The following is a 16308-nucleotide window of genomic DNA, read 5'->3' on the forward strand; positions in this document are numbered from 1 at the left end:
GTTAATAACACTACACCTGTTAGTTAGTAACACTCTGTTAGTTAATAACACTACACCTGTTAGTTATTAACACCTGTTAGTTAGTAACACTCTGTTAGTTAATAACACCTGTTAGTTAATAACACTACACCTGTTAGTTAGTAACACCTGTTAGTTAGTAACACTCTGTTAGTTAATAACACTGCACCTGTTAGTTATTAACACCTGTTAGTTAATAACACTGCACCTGTTAGTTAATAACACCTGCTAGTTAATAACACCTGTTAGTTAGTAACACTCTGTTAGTTAATAACACCTGTTAGTTAATAACACTACACCTGTTAGTTAGTAACACCTGTTAGTTAATAACACTACACCTGTTAGTTAACAACACTACACCTGTTAGTTAGTAACACCTGTTAGTTAGTAACACTACACCTGTTAGTTAGTAACACTACACCTGTTAGTTAATAACACCTGTTAGTTAACAACACTACACCTGTTAGTTAATAACACCTGTTAGTTAGTAACACTACACCTGTTAGTTAATAACACCTGTTAGTTAGTAACACTCTGTTAGTTAATAACACCTGTTAGTTAATAACACCTGTTAGTTAATAACACCTGTTAGTTAGTAACACTCTGTTAGTTAATAACACCTGTTAGTTAATAACACCTGTTAGTTATTAACACCTGTTAGTTAGTAACACTCTGTTAGTTAATAACACCTGTTAGTTAATAACACCTGTTAGTTATTAACACCTGTTAGTTAGTAACACTACACCTGTTAGTTAATAACACTACACCTGTTTGTTAGTAACACCTGTTAGTTAGTAACACTGCACCTGTTAGTTAGTAACACCTGTTAGTTAGTAACCCTACACCTGTTAGTTAGTAACACTACACCTGTTAGTTAATAACACCTGTTAGTTAATACCACCTGTTAGTTAATAACACTCTGTTAGTTAATAACACTACACCTGTTAGTTAGTAACACTGTTAGTTAGTAACACTGTTAGTTAACAACACCTGTTAGTTAATAACACTACACCTGTTAGTTAGTAACACCTGTTAGTTAGTAACACTCTGTTAGTTAATAACACTGCACCTGTTAGTTATTAACACCTGTTAGTTAATAACACTGCACCTGTTAGTTAATAACACCTGTTAGTTAATAACACCTGTTAGTTAGTAACACTCTGTTAGTTAATAACACCTGTTAGTTAATAACACTACACCTGTTAGTTAGTAACACCTGTTAGTTAATAACACTACACCTGTTAGTTAACAACACTACACCTGTTAGTTAGTAACACCTGTTAGTTAGTAACACTACACCTGTTAGTTAGTAACACTCTGTTAGTTAACCACACTACACCTGTTAGTTAATAACACCTGTTAGTTAGTAACACTACACCTGTTAGTTAATAACACCTGTTAGTTAGTAACACTACACCTGTTAGTTAATAACACTACACCTGTTAGTTAATAACACCTGTTAGTTAGTAACACTCTGTTAGTTAATAACACCTGTTAGTTAATAACACCTGTTAGTTAATAACACCTGTTAGTTAGTAACACTCTGTTAGTTAATAACACCTGTTAGTTATTAACACCTGTTAGTTAGTAACACTACACCTGTTAGTTAATAACACTACACCTGTTAGTTAATAACACCTGTTAGTTAGTAACACTCTGTTAGTTAATAACACCTGTTAGTTAATAACACCTGTTAGTTAATAACACCTGTTAGTTAGTAACACTCTGTTAGTTAATAACACCTGTTAGTTATTAACACCTGTTAGTTAGTAACACTACACCTGTTAGTTAATAACACTACACCTGTTAGTTAGTAACACCTGTTAGTTAGTAACACTGCACCTGTTAGTTAATAACACCTGTTAGTTAATAACACTACACCTGTTAGTTAGTAACACCTGTTAGTTAGTAACACTACACCTGTTAGTTAACAACACCTGTTAGTTAGTAACACTACACCTGTTAGTTAACAACACCTGTTAGTTAGTAACACCTGTTAGTTAGTAACACTGTTAGTTAATAACACCTGTTAGTTAACAACACCTGTTAATAACACCTGTTAGTTAACAACACCTGTTAATAACACCTGTTAGTTAATAACACCTGTTAGTTAATAACACCTGTTAGTTAATAACACCTGTTAGTTAATAACACCTGTTAGTTAATAACACCTGTTAGTTAACAACACCTGTTAATAACACCTGTTAGTTAACAACACCTGTTAATAACACCTGTTAGTTAACAACACTACACCTGTTAGTAACACCTGTTAGTTAGTAACACCTGTTAGTTAGTAACACTGTTAGTTAATAACACTACACCTGTTAATAACACCTGTTAGTTAACAACACTACACCTGTTAGTAACACCTGTTAGTTAACAACACTACACCTGTTAGTAACACTGTTAGTTAACAACACTACACCTGTTAGTTAATAACACTGTTAGTTAATAACACTACACCTGTTAATAACACCTGTTAGTTAACAACACTACACCTGTTAGTAACACTCTGTTAGTTAATAACACCTGTTAGTTAATAACACCTGTTAGTTAGTAACACTCTGTTAGTTAATAACACCTGTTAGTTAATAACACCTGTTAGTTATTAACACCTGTTAGTTAGTAACACTCTGTTAGTTAATAACACCTGTTAGTTAATAACACCTGTTAGTTATTAACACCTGTTAGTTAGTAACACTACACCTGTTAGTTAATAACACTACACCTGTTTGTTAGTAACACCTGTTAGTTAGTAACACTGCACCTGTTAGTTAGTAACACCTGTTAGTTAGTAACCCTACACCTGTTAGTTAGTAACACTACACCTGTTAGTTAATAACACCTGTTAGTTAATACCACCTGTTAGTTAATAACACTCTGTTAGTTAATAACACTACACCTGTTAGTTAGTAACACTGTTAGTTAGTAACACTGTTAGTTAACAACACCTGTTAGTTAATAACACTACACCTGTTAGTTAGTAACACCTGTTAGTTAGTAACACTCTGTTAGTTAATAACACTGCACCTGTTAGTTATTAACACCTGTTAGTTAATAACACTGCACCTGTTAGTTAATAACACCTGTTAGTTAATAACACCTGTTAGTTAGTAACACTCTGTTAGTTAATAACACCTGTTAGTTAATAACACTACACCTGTTAGTTAGTAACACCTGTTAGTTAATAACACTACACCTGTTAGTTAACAACACTACACCTGTTAGTTAGTAACACCTGTTAGTTAGTAACACTACACCTGTTAGTTAGTAACACTCTGTTAGTTAACCACACTACACCTGTTAGTTAATAACACCTGTTAGTTAGTAACACTACACCTGTTAGTTAATAACACCTGTTAGTTAGTAACACTACACCTGTTAGTTAATAACACTACACCTGTTAGTTAATAACACCTGTTAGTTAGTAACACTCTGTTAGTTAATAACACCTGTTAGTTAATAACACCTGTTAGTTAATAACACCTGTTAGTTAGTAACACTCTGTTAGTTAATAACACCTGTTAGTTATTAACACCTGTTAGTTAGTAACACTACACCTGTTAGTTAATAACACTACACCTGTTAGTTAATAACACCTGTTAGTTAGTAACACTCTGTTAGTTAATAACACCTGTTAGTTAATAACACCTGTTAGTTAATAACACCTGTTAGTTAGTAACACTCTGTTAGTTAATAACACCTGTTAGTTATTAACACCTGTTAGTTAGTAACACTACACCTGTTAGTTAATAACACTACACCTGTTAGTTAGTAACACCTGTTAGTTAGTAACACTGCACCTGTTAGTTAATAACACTACACCTGTTAGTTAGTAACACCTGTTAGTTAGTAACACTACACCTGTTAGTTAACAACACCTGTTAGTTAGTAACACTACACCTGTTAGTTAACAACACCTGTTAGTTAGTAACACCTGTTAGTTAGTAACACTGTTAGTTAATAACACCTGTTAGTTAATAACACCTGTTAGTTAATAACACCTGTTAGTTAACAACACCTGTTAATAACACCTGTTAGTTAACAACACCTGTTAATAACACCTGTTAGTTAATAACACCTGTTAGTTAATAACACCTGTTAGTTAACAACACCTGTTAGTTAACAACACCTGTTAGTTAACAACACCTGTTAGTTAACAACACCTGTTAGTTAACAACACCTGTTAGTTAACAACACCTGTTAGTTAACAACACCTGTTAATAACACCTGTTAGTTAACAACACTACACCTGTTAGTAACACCTGTTAGTTAGTAACACCTGTTAGTTAGTAACACTGTTAGTTAATAACACTACACCTGTTAATAACACCTGTTAGTTAACAACACTACACCTGTTAGTAACACCTGTTAGTTAACAACACTACACCTGTTAGTAACACTGTTAGTTAACAACACTACACCTGTTAGTTAATAACACTGTTAGTTAATAACACTACACCTGTTAATAACACCTGTTAGTTAACAACACTACACCTGTTAGTAACACTCTGTTAGTTAATAACACCTGTTAGTTAATAACACCTGTTAGTTATTAACACCTGTTAGTTAGTAACACTACACCTGTTAGTTAATAACACTACACCCGTTAGTTAGTAACACCTGTTAGTTAGTAACACTGCACCTGTTAGTTAGTAACACCTGTTAGTTAGTAACACTACACCTGTTAGTTAGTAACACTACACCTGTTAGTTAATAACACCTGTTAGTTAATAACACCTGTTAGTTAATAACACTCTGTTAGTTAATAACACTACACCTGTTAGTTAGTAACACTGTTAGTTAGTAACACTGTTAGTTAACAACACCTGTTAGTTAATAACACTACACCTGTTAGTTAGTAACACCTGTTAGTTAGTAACACTCTGTTAGTTAATAACACTGCACCTGTTAGTTATTAACACCTGTTAGTTAATAACACTGCACCTGTTAGTTAATAACACCTGTTAGTTAATAACACCTGTTAGTTAGTAACACTCTGTTAGTTAATAACACCTGTTAGTTAATAACACCTGTTAGTTAATAACACCTGTTAGTTAGTAACACTCTGTTAGTTAATAACACCTGTTAGTTATTAACACCTGTTAGTTAGTAACACTACACCTGTTAGTTAATAACACTACACCTGTTAGTTAATAACACCTGTTAGTTAGTAACACTCTGTTAGTTAATAACACCTGTTAGTTAATAACACCTGTTAGTTAATAACACCTGTTAGTTAGTAACACTCTGTTAGTTAATAACACCTGTTAGTTATTAACACCTGTTAGTTAGTAACACTACACCTGTTAGTTAATAACACTACACCTGTTAGTTAGTAACACCTGTTAGTTAGTAACACTGCACCTGTTAGTTAATAACACCTGTTAGTTAATAACACTACACCTGTTAGTTAGTAACACCTGTTAGTTAGTAACACTACACCTGTTAGTTAACAACACCTGTTAGTTAGTAACACTACACCTGTTAGTTAACAACACCTGTTAGTTAGTAACACCTGTTAGTTAGTAACACTGTTAGTTAATAACACCTGTTAGTTAATAACACCTGTTAGTTAATAACACCTGTTAGTTAATAACACCTGTTAGTTAACAACACCTGTTAATAACACCTGTTAGTTAACCACACCTGTTAATAACACCTGTTAGTTAATAACACCTGTTAGTTAACAACACCTGTTAATAACACCTGTTAGTTAACAACACCTGTTAATAACACCTGTTAGTTAATAACACCTGTTAGTTAATAACACCTGTTAGTTAATAACACCTGTTAGTTAACAACACCTGTTAATAACACCTGTTAGTTAACAACACCTGTTAATAACACCTGTTAGTTAACAACACTACACCTGTTAGTAACACCTGTTAGTTAGTAACACCTGTTAGTTAGTAACACTGTTAGTTAATAACACTACACCTGTTAATAACACCTGTTAGTTAACAACACTACACCTGTTAGTTAGTAACACTGTTAGTTAATAACACTACACCTGTTAATAACACCTGTTAGTTAACAACACTACACCTGTTAGTAACACCTGTTAGTTAACAACACTACACCTGTTAGTAACACTGTTAGTTAACAACACTACACCTGTTAGTTAGTAACACCTGTTAGTTAACAACACTACACCTGTTAGTAACACTGTTAGTTAACAACACCTGTTAGTTAGTAACACTACACCTGTTAGTTAATAACACTACACCTGTTAGTTAGTAACACCTGTTAGTTAGTAACACTGTTAGTTAATAACACATGTTAGTTAACAACACCTGTTAATAACACCTGTTAGTTAACAACACTTGTTAATAACACCTGTTAGTTAACAACACTACACCTGTTAGTAACACCTGTTAGTTAGTAACACCTGTTAGTTAGTAACACTGTTAGTTAATAACACTACACCTGTTAATAACACCTGTTAGTTAACAACACTACACCTGTTAGTTAGTAACACTGTTAGTTAATAACACCTGTTAGTTAACAACACTACACCTGTTAGTAACACCTGTTAGTTAACAACACTACACCTGTTAGTAACACTGTTAGTTAACAACACTACACCTGTTAGTTAGTAACACCTGTTAGTTAACAACACTACACCTGTTAGTAACACTGTTAGTTAACAACACCTGTTAGGTAGTAACACTACACCTGTTAGTTAATAACACTACACCTGTTAGTTAGTAACACCTGTTAGTTAGTAACACTGTTAGTTAGTAACACCTGTTAGTTAACAACACTACACCTGTTAATAACACCTGTTAGTTAACAACACCTGTTAGTAACACCTGTTAGTAACACCTGTTAGTTAACAACACTACACCTGTTAGTTAGTAACACCTGTTAGTTAATAACACCTGTTAGTTAGTAACACCTGTTAGTTAATAACACCTGTTAGTTAGTAACACTGTTAGTTAACAACACTACACCAGGGACTCTGTTGTAGCAGCGTTGAACACAGGGCCTCAGGCCAGTTTCAGCAGGACACGTGATGTCAGACTTGTGTGTATCAGATCCTGTCAGGTCTTCAGCAGAGCTGTAGTCAGAGGGAGGTGTGTTTCACAGAGGCCAGGAGAGATGCTGCCAAGGCCATGGCACAGTGAGTCTGTCCTCTGTCTTCTTCATCTATCTCCACTCCTCCCCCTCAACTCCTCCCCCTCTCTACTCCTCCACCTCTCTACTCCTCCACCTCTCTACTCCTCCACCTCTCTACTCCTCCACCTCTCTACTCCTCCACCTCTCTACTCCTCCACCCTCTACTCCTCCACCTCTCTACTCCTCCACCTCTCTACTCCTCCACCCTCTACTCCTCCACCTCTCTACTCCTCCACCTCTCTACTCCTCCACCTCTCTACTCCTCCACCCTCTACTCCTCCTCCCTCTACTCCTCCACCTCTCTACTCCTCCACCCTCTACTCCTCCACCCTCTACTCCTCCACCTCTCTACTCCTCCTCCATCTACTCATCCACCTCTCTTCTCCTCCTCCCTCCACTCCTCCACCTCTCTTCTCCTCCTCCCTCTACTCCTCCACCTCTCTACTTCCTCCTCCCTCTCTACTCCTCCTCCCTCCTCTCCTCCACCTCTCTTCTCCTCCTCCCTCCACTCCTCCCTCTACTCTTCCACCTCTCTACTCCTCCACCCTCTACTCCTCCACCTCTCTACTCCTCCACCTCTCTACTCCTCCACCTCTCTACTCCTCCACCTCTCTACTCCTCTACCTCTCTACTCCTCCACCTCTCTTCTCCTCCTCCCTCCACTCCTCCACCTCTCTACTTCCTCCTCCCTCTCTACTCCTCCTCCCTCCACTCCTCCACCTCTCTTCTCCTCCTCCCTCTACTCCTCCACCTCTCTACTCCTCCTCCCTCCACTCCTCCACCTCTCTACTCCTCCTCCCTCCACTCCTCCACCTCTCTTCTCTTCCTCCCTCCACCTCTCTACTTCCTCCTCCCTCTCTACTCCACCTCCCTCCACTCCTCCACCTCTCTTCTCCTCCTCCCTCCACTCCTCCACCTCTCTACTCCGCCACCTCTCGACTCCTCCTCCCTCTACTCCTCCCTCCTCTCCTCCCCCTTTACTCCTCCTCTCTCCACTCCTCCCCCCTGTACTCCTCCACCTCTCCCTCCCTGCCTCCTTCCCTCCCTCCCTGTCTGTCTAGTTGTTTGTCTTCTGGGGTAACAGGTCAACTGTAGTGTTAGGGTTGTAGTCAGAAGTAAACAGCCATCTGGTTGTACCTGTAGGACCTGTTCTTCATGTCTGTCCTCCCCTCATGTTTCCCCTCCGTCTGTCTCTAACCCCGTCTCACTCTGTCTGAGTCTTACCCTTCCTCTCTAACTCACTGTTCTTTTCTTTCAATATATCCAACTCAGACTTTCTCTCTCTCTCTTTCAATTTCATTTCAATTTCAATTCAAGGGCTTTATGGGAAACAAGAGTTTAACATTGCCAAAGCAAGTGAAGTAGATAATAAATAAAAGTGAAATGAACAATGAAAAGTAGTTTTTATTGTCTCTCTCCCCTCCCATCCCCCTCGATCTACCTGTCTCTCTGCCAGGGTGTGTGTGACAGCGGGGGTATCAGCCCAGGGAGCTTCTGATTCTATGGTGTGTGAGGGGAATGTGTCGGCTGTCTACAGAGCTCTGCTGGACTGTATGACTGACTACACACTGGACAGCAGAGGAGACGTAGGAGCCTGGTGAGTGAGACACACACACACACACTACCCCACGTTTACCCCTGCCCAGAGGGCCTGAATCACTCCCCTTCAAGACTCCTCTCCCTGCCCTACAGGCATGTGTCACACCTGGTGTCCCCGGGCAATGCTTAGTGAGTTTACCTGACAGGAATGTCACCTGGCGTGTCACCTGGGCCTGCTGTGGCACGGACTTTCTCCTTTTCTCTTTGTTGTTTGATCTCTATCTATCCTCTCTCTCTCTCTGTCTGTCTTTGTCTGTCTGTCTGTCTCCCTCTCTGTCTGTCTCTCCCTCTCTGTCTGTCTCTCCCTCTAAGTCTGTCTCTCTGTCTCTCCCTCTCTGTCGCTCTGTCTGTCTGTCTGTCTGTCTGTCTGTCTGTCTGTCTGTCTGTCTGTCTGTCTCTATCTCTCTCGCTCTGTCTGTCTGTCTGTCTGTCTCTCTCTCTGTCTCTCACTCACTCTCTCGCTCTGTCTGTCTGTATCTCTCTGTCTCTCACTCGCTCTCTGTCTCTGTCTGTCTGTATCTATCTCTCACTCACTCTCTCACTCTGTCTGTTTGTATCTATCTCTCTCTCTGTCACTCTCGCGGTCCTTCTCCCTGTCTTTCTCTCTCTCTCTCTCTCTCTTTCTCCCTTCTCCAGTGGGGACACATTCCTCTGTGAGGTGGAGTAAGAGAGGAGGAAGGAGAGACATGTCGTGAGGTTGAATCATCATACATTTTGTTCTAACAGGACAGTCCTGTGGCTGATAACTGTTTCTGATTGGTTTAACCAGGTCTGTTGCCTGGTCTTCAATGCTGCTGCACCAAACATCAACTAACTGTTTCTGATTGGTTTAACCAGGTCTGTTGCCTGGCCTTCAATGCTGCTGCACCAAACATCAACTAACTGTTTCTGATTGGTTTAACCAGGTCTGTTGCCTGGCCTTCAATGCTGCTGCACCAAACATCAACTAACTGTTTCTGATTGGTTTAACCAGGTCTGTTGCCTGGCCTTCAATGCTGCTGCACCAAACATCAACTAACTGTTTCTGATTGGTTTAACCAGGTCTGTTGCCTGGCCTTCAATGCTGCTGCACCAAACATCAACTAACTGTTTCTGATTGGTTTAACCAGGTCTGTTGCCTGGCCTTCAATGCTGCTGCACCAAACATCAACTAACTGTTTCTGATTGGTTTAACCAGGTCTGTTGCCTGGTCTTCAATGCTGCTGCACCAAACATCAACTAACTGTTACTGTGAACTGGTTGCTTCCTTTTTTCTCTTTTACAATTGAATTTCACCTTTATTTAACCAGGTAGACTAGTTGAGAACACCTTTATTTTTAACCAGGTAGGCCAGTTGAGAACACCTTTATTTAACCAGGTAGGCCAGTTGAGAACACCTTTATTTTTAACCAGATAGGCCAGTTGAGAACACCTTTATTTAACCAGGTAGACTAGTTGAGAACACCTTTATTTAACCAGGTAGGCCAGTTGAGAACACCTTTATTTAACCAGGTAGACTAGTTGAAAACACCTTTATTTAACCAGGTAGGCCAGTTGAGAACACCTTTATTTAACCAGGTAGACTAGTTGAAAACACCTTTATTTAACCAGGTAGACTAGTTGAGAACACCTTTATTTAACCAGGTAGGCCAGTTGAGAACACCTTTATTTTTAACCAGGTAGGTCAGTTGAGAACACCTTTATTTAACCAGGTAGGCCAGTTGAGAACACCTTTATTTAACCAGGTAGGCCAGTTGAGAACACCTTTATTTAACCAGGTAGGCTAGTTGAGAACACCTTTATTTAACCAGGTAAGCCAGATGAGAACACCTTTATTTAACCAGGTAGGCTAGTTGAGAACACCTTTATTTAACCAGGTAGGCCAGTTGAGAACACCTTTATTTAACCAGGTAGACTAGTTGAGAACACCTTTATTTAACCAGGTAGGCCAGTTGAGAACACCGTTATATTTAACCAGGTAGACTAGTTGAGAACACCTTTATTTAACCAGGTAGACTAGTTGAGAACACCTTTATTTAACCAGGTAGACTAGTTGAGAACACCTTTATTTAACCAGGTAGACTAGTTGAAAACACCTTTATTTAACCAGGTAGGCCAGTTGAGAACACCTTTATTTAACCAGGTAGGCCAGTTGAGAACACCTTTATTTTTAACCAGGTAGGTCAGTTGAGAACACCTTTATTTAACCAGGTAGGCCAGTTGAGAACACCTTTATTTAACCAGGTAGGCCAGTTGAGAACACCTTTATTTAACCAGGTAGGCTAGTTGAGAACACCTTTATTTAACCAGGTAAGCCAGATGAGAACACCTTTATTTAACCAGGTAGGCTAGTTGAGAACACCTTTATTTAACCAGGTAGGCCAGTTGAGAACACCTTTATTTAACCAGGTAGACTAGTTGAGAACACCTTTATTTAACCAGGTAGGCCAGTTGAGAACACCGTTATATTTAACCAGGTAGACTAGTTGAGAACACCTTTATTTAACCAGGTAGACTAGTTGAGAACACCTTTATTTAACCAGGTAGACTAGTTGAAAACACCTTTATTTAACCAGGTAGGCCAGTTGAGAACACCTTTATTTAACCAGGTAGACTAGTTGAAAACACCTTTATTTAACCAGGTAGACTAGTTGAGAACACCTTTATTTAACCAGGTAGGCCAGTTGAGAACACCTTTATTTTTAACCAGGTAGGTCAGTTGAGAACACCTTTATTTAACCAGGTAGGCCAGTTGAGAACACCTTTATTTAACCAGGTAGGCCAGTTGAGAACACCTTTATTTAACCAGGTAGGCTAGTTGAGAACACCTTTATTTAACCAGGTAAGCCAGATGAGAACACCTTTATTTAACCAGGTAGGCTAGTTGAGAACACCTTTATTTAACCAGGTAGGCCAGTTGAGAACACCTTTATTTAACCAGGTAGACTAGTTGAGAACACCTTTATTTAACCAGGTAGGCCAGTTGAGAACACCGTTATATTTAACCAGGTAGACTAGTTGAGAACACCTTTATTTAACCAGGTAGACTAGTTGAGAACACCTTTATTTAACCAGGTAGACTAGTTGAGAACACCTTTATTTAACCAGGTAGACTAATTGAGAACACCTTTATTTTTAACCAGGTAGGCCAGTTGAGAACACCTTTATTTAACCAGGTAGGCCAGTTGAGAACACCTTTATTTTTAACCAGGTAGGCTAGTTGAGAACACCTTTATTTAACCAAGTAGGCCAGTTGAGAACACCTTTATTTAACCAGGTAGGCTAGTTGAGAACACCTTTATTTAACCAGGTAGACTAGTTGAGAACACCTTTATTTAACCAGGTAGGCTAGTTGAGAACACCTTTATTTAACCAGGTAGACTAGTTGAGAACACCTTTATTTAACCAGGTAGACTAGTTGAGAACACCTTTATTTAACCAGGTAGGCTAGTTGAGAACACCTTTATTTAACCAGGTAGGCTAGTTGAGAACAAGTTCTCCTTTACAACTGCGACCTGGCCAAGATAAAGCAGTGTGACACATACAACAACACAGAGTTACACATGGAATAAACAAACATACAGTCAATAATACAATGGAGAAAACGTCTGTATACAGAGTGTACAAATGAAGTAAGATTAGGGAGGTAAGGCAATAAATAGGCCCTAGTGGTGAAATAATTACAATATAGCAATTAAACACTGGAGTGATAGATGTGCAGATGATGAATGTGTAAGTAGAGATACTGGGGTGCAAAGGAGCAAGATAAATAAATAACAGTATGGGGATGAGGTAGATGGAGGGAGGAGGCTTGTAGAGGATGATGACTCTGATCTATGACCTTTACTCCTTATTACAGCCCTAATATTACATCAACTAGTGTCTGTCTGTCTGTCTGTCTGTCCCTTTGTCTGTCTGTCTGTCTGTCTGTCCCTCTCTGTCTGTCTGTCTGTCCCTCTGTCCGTCTGTCTGTCTGTCCGTCTGTCTGTCTGTCCCTCTGTCTGTCTGTCCCTCTGTCCGTCTGTCTCTGTCTGTCTGTCTGTCCCTCTGTCTGTCTGTCCCTCTGTCTGTCTGTCCCTCTGTCTGTCTGTCCCTCTGTCTGTCTGTCCCTCTGTCTGTCTGTCCCTCTGTCTGTCTGTCCCTCTGTCTGTCCCTCTGTCTGTCCCTCTGTCTGTCCCTCTGTCCGTCTGTCTGTCTCTCTGTCTGTCCCTCTGTCTGTCTGTCCCTCTGTCTGTCTGTCTGTCCCTCTGTCTGTCTGTCCCTCTGTCTGTCTGTCCGTCTGTCTGTCTGTCCCTCTGTCTGTCTGTCTGTCCCTCTGTCTGTCCCTCTGTCTGTCTCTCTGTCCGTCTGTCCCTCTGTCTGTCCCCTCTGTCTGTCTGTCTCAGATGAACTGGACCCCTGTTACAGCATTCTCTCCACCTGTTAACTGTCGCTCCGCACGCGTGTTCACACACAGGCACATACAGCCACTTAGGCACACACACACACACACACACACACACACACACACACACACACACACACACACACACACACACACACACACTGTGGCTCCCTTCTCAGGGCATGACATTAGAGTAGATGTGCTGATTACCATATCACACACACACACTGTGGCTCCCCTCTCTGGGCATGACATTAGAGTAGATGTCTTGATTACCATATCACACACACACTCTGTGTGTTAAATGTATCCATCTCTCCAGGGTGAGAGAGGCAGCCGTGACCAGCCTGATGGAGGTGACTCTGTGTGTTTAATGTATCCATCTCTCCAGGGTGAGAGAGGCAGCCATGACCAGCCTGATGGAGGTGACTCTGTGTGTTTAATGTATCCATCTCTCCAGGGTGAGAGAGGCAGCCATGACCAGCCTGATGGAGGTGACTCTGTGTGTTTAATGTATCCATCTCTCCAGGGTGAGAGAGGCAGCCGTGACCAGCCTGATGGAGGTGACTCTGTGTGTTTAATGTATCCATCTCTCCAGGGTGAGAGAGGCAGCCATGACCAGCCTGATGGAGGTAACTCTGTGTGTGGTGGCCACCGCTCCACAACTACTGTCACCAGACCTGTGAGTAGCAATCACACTGTACCACTTTAACACCTTTATAGAGCCCTCATAAACCCTTCAAAGGCCTTCATAAACCCTTCATAAGGCCCTTATAAACCCTTCATAAACCCTTCATAAACCCTTCATAAGGCCCTCATAAACCCTTCATAAACCCTTCATAAGGCCCTCATAAACCTTTCATAAGGCCTTCATAAACCCTTCATAAGGCCCTTATAAACCCTTCATAAACCCTTCATAAACCCTTCATAAGGCCCTCATAAACCCTTCATAAGGCCCTCATAAACCCTTCATAAGGCCTTCATAAACCCTTCATAAACCCTTCATAAGGCCTTCATAAACCCTTCATAAGGCCCTTATAAACCCTTCATAAACCCTTCATAAACCCTTCATAAACCCTTCATAAGGCCTTCATAAACCCTTCATAAGGCCTTCATAAACCCTTCATAAGGCCTTCATAAACCCTTCATAAGGCCTTCATAAACCCTTCATAAACCCTTCATAAACCCTTCATAAGGCCCTTATAAACCCTTCATAAACCCTTCATAAGGCCCTCATAAACCCTTCATAAGGCCCTCATAAACCCTTCATAAGGCCCTCATAAACCCTACATAAGGCCTTCATAGATGCTTTGTAGATCATTTATAAGCATTCTCTATAGAAGGTGGGAAAGGTGTTATGACAGATGTAGTAGGAATTAAAGATATTATTAGGGATGATAGCTGTACCTCTCCATTAATTTCATCCCTGACCTCCTTTTTACATTCTCATCCTTTAATTCCCACTCCATTCATCCCTTTCTCCTCTCCTCCCACTCATCCCTCTCTCCTCCCACTCATCTCTCCTCCTCTCGTCTCTCCTTCTCTCATCCCTCCTCCTCTCATCCCTCTCTCCTCTCCTCCTCTTATCTATTGCTCCTCCTCTGCTCCTCCTCTCCTCATCTCATCCCTCTCTCCTCTCATCCCTCTCCTCCTCTCATCTCTCCTCATCTCCTCTCTCTCATCCCTCTCCTCCTCTCATCCCTCTCCTCTCATCTCTCCTCATCTCCTCCCTCTCTCCTCTACTCCTCTCATCCCTCCTCATCTCCTTCTCTCATCTCTCCTCCTCTCCTCCTCAGGGTGAATGGTATGATGTGTAGCTTGGCCCAGCAGTCAGCAGAGAAGATCGACCGCTACAGAGCCCATGCTGGATCAGTGTTCGTCAGGCTCCTCCATAGTAACAACCCTGCAGTACCTCACATCCCCCACCGAGAGGAGCTGCTCGCCATCTTCCCAACGTGAGTCTTAACACATTTACATTGCTGTCATTTATCAGATGCTGTTATCCAAAGTGACGTACATCAGAAGGTAGCTGGATGAGACAACCACATCACAGTCAGTACATTATCACTCAGAGTAGTTATCAGGTAGCGAGATGAGACAACCACATCAGTCAGTACATTATCACTCAGAGTAGTTATCAGGTAGCGAGATGAGACAACCACATCAGTCAGTACATTATCACTCAGAGTAGTTATCAGGTAGCGAGATGAGACAACCACATCAGTCAGTACATTATCACTCAGAGTAGTTATCAGGTAGCGAGATGAGACAACCACATCAGTCAGTACATTATCACTCAGAGTAGTTATCAGGTAGCTCGGTGAGACAACCACATTATCTCTCAACAGAGTAGTTATCAGATAGCTAGGTGAGACAACCACATGTCATAGTAAGACTCTATGGATGGCTCAGGGTGATCTCATACAATACTATGGATGGCTCAGGGTGATCTCATACAGTACTATGGATGGCTCAGGGTGATCTCATACAATACTATGGATGTCTCAGGGTGATCTCATACAATACTATGGATGTCTCAGGGTGATCTCATACAATACTATGGATGGCTCAGGGTGATCTCATACAATACTATGGATGGCTCAGGGTGATCTCATACAATACTATGGATGTCTCAGGGTGATCTCATACAGTACTATGGATGTCTCAGGGTGATCTCATACAATACTATGGATGTCTCAGGGTGATCTCATACAATACTATGGATGGCTCAGGGTGATCTCATACAGTGGGCACGTTTCTATGAAAGATGTACATTTCAGTTTGGTAATTGAATTGAAAAACTAACTGGACCCCGTGTGTCTCTCTGTGCTCTCAGTGAAGGGGCAGAGGGTCTGAACTGGAACGCTCCGTCTCAGGTCTTCCCCCACGTCACCCAGCTGCTCAGACTGCCCCAATACCAGTACCACACACTGCTGGGGTTGACCGTGTCTGTGGGAGGACTGACTGAGTCTACGGTACGTGTCTGTAGCCCTGACTGCCCCAATACCAGTACCACACACTGCTGGGGTTGACCGTGTCTGTGGGAGGACTGACTGAGTCTACGGTACGTGTCTGTAGCCCTGACTGCCCCAATACCAGTACCACACACTGCTGGGGTTGACCGTGTCTGTGGGAGGACTGACTGAGTCTACGGACGTGTCTGTAGCCCTGACTGCCCCAATACCAGTACCACACACTGCTGGGGT

At 41.0% G+C, this 16308-nt stretch overlaps 1 protein-coding gene across 1 annotated transcript in view; it reads left to right on the plus strand.

The window, feature by feature from the left end:
- Positions 1 to 16308, plus strand: part of LOC135535310 (tubulin-specific chaperone D-like) — a gene marked incomplete at its 5' end in the record, with an annotated part of 54516 nt that overhangs the window by 18013 nt on the left and 20195 nt on the right. Inside the window, 5 exons of the mRNA XM_064961971.1 lie at positions 7059 to 7144; positions 8597 to 8737; positions 13701 to 13784; positions 14899 to 15057; positions 15939 to 16077. Coding sequence (XP_064818043.1) covers positions 7059 to 7144; positions 8597 to 8737; positions 13701 to 13784; positions 14899 to 15057; positions 15939 to 16077 — 609 coding nt within the window. The remainder of the gene's footprint in view (positions 1 to 7058; positions 7145 to 8596; positions 8738 to 13700; positions 13785 to 14898; positions 15058 to 15938; positions 16078 to 16308) is intronic.

Source organism: Oncorhynchus masou, unplaced genomic scaffold (genome assembly GCF_036934945.1).
Source record: "Oncorhynchus masou masou isolate Uvic2021 unplaced genomic scaffold, UVic_Omas_1.1 unplaced_scaffold_477, whole genome shotgun sequence".
Classification (NCBI taxonomy): domain Eukaryota; kingdom Metazoa; phylum Chordata; class Actinopteri; order Salmoniformes; family Salmonidae; genus Oncorhynchus; species Oncorhynchus masou.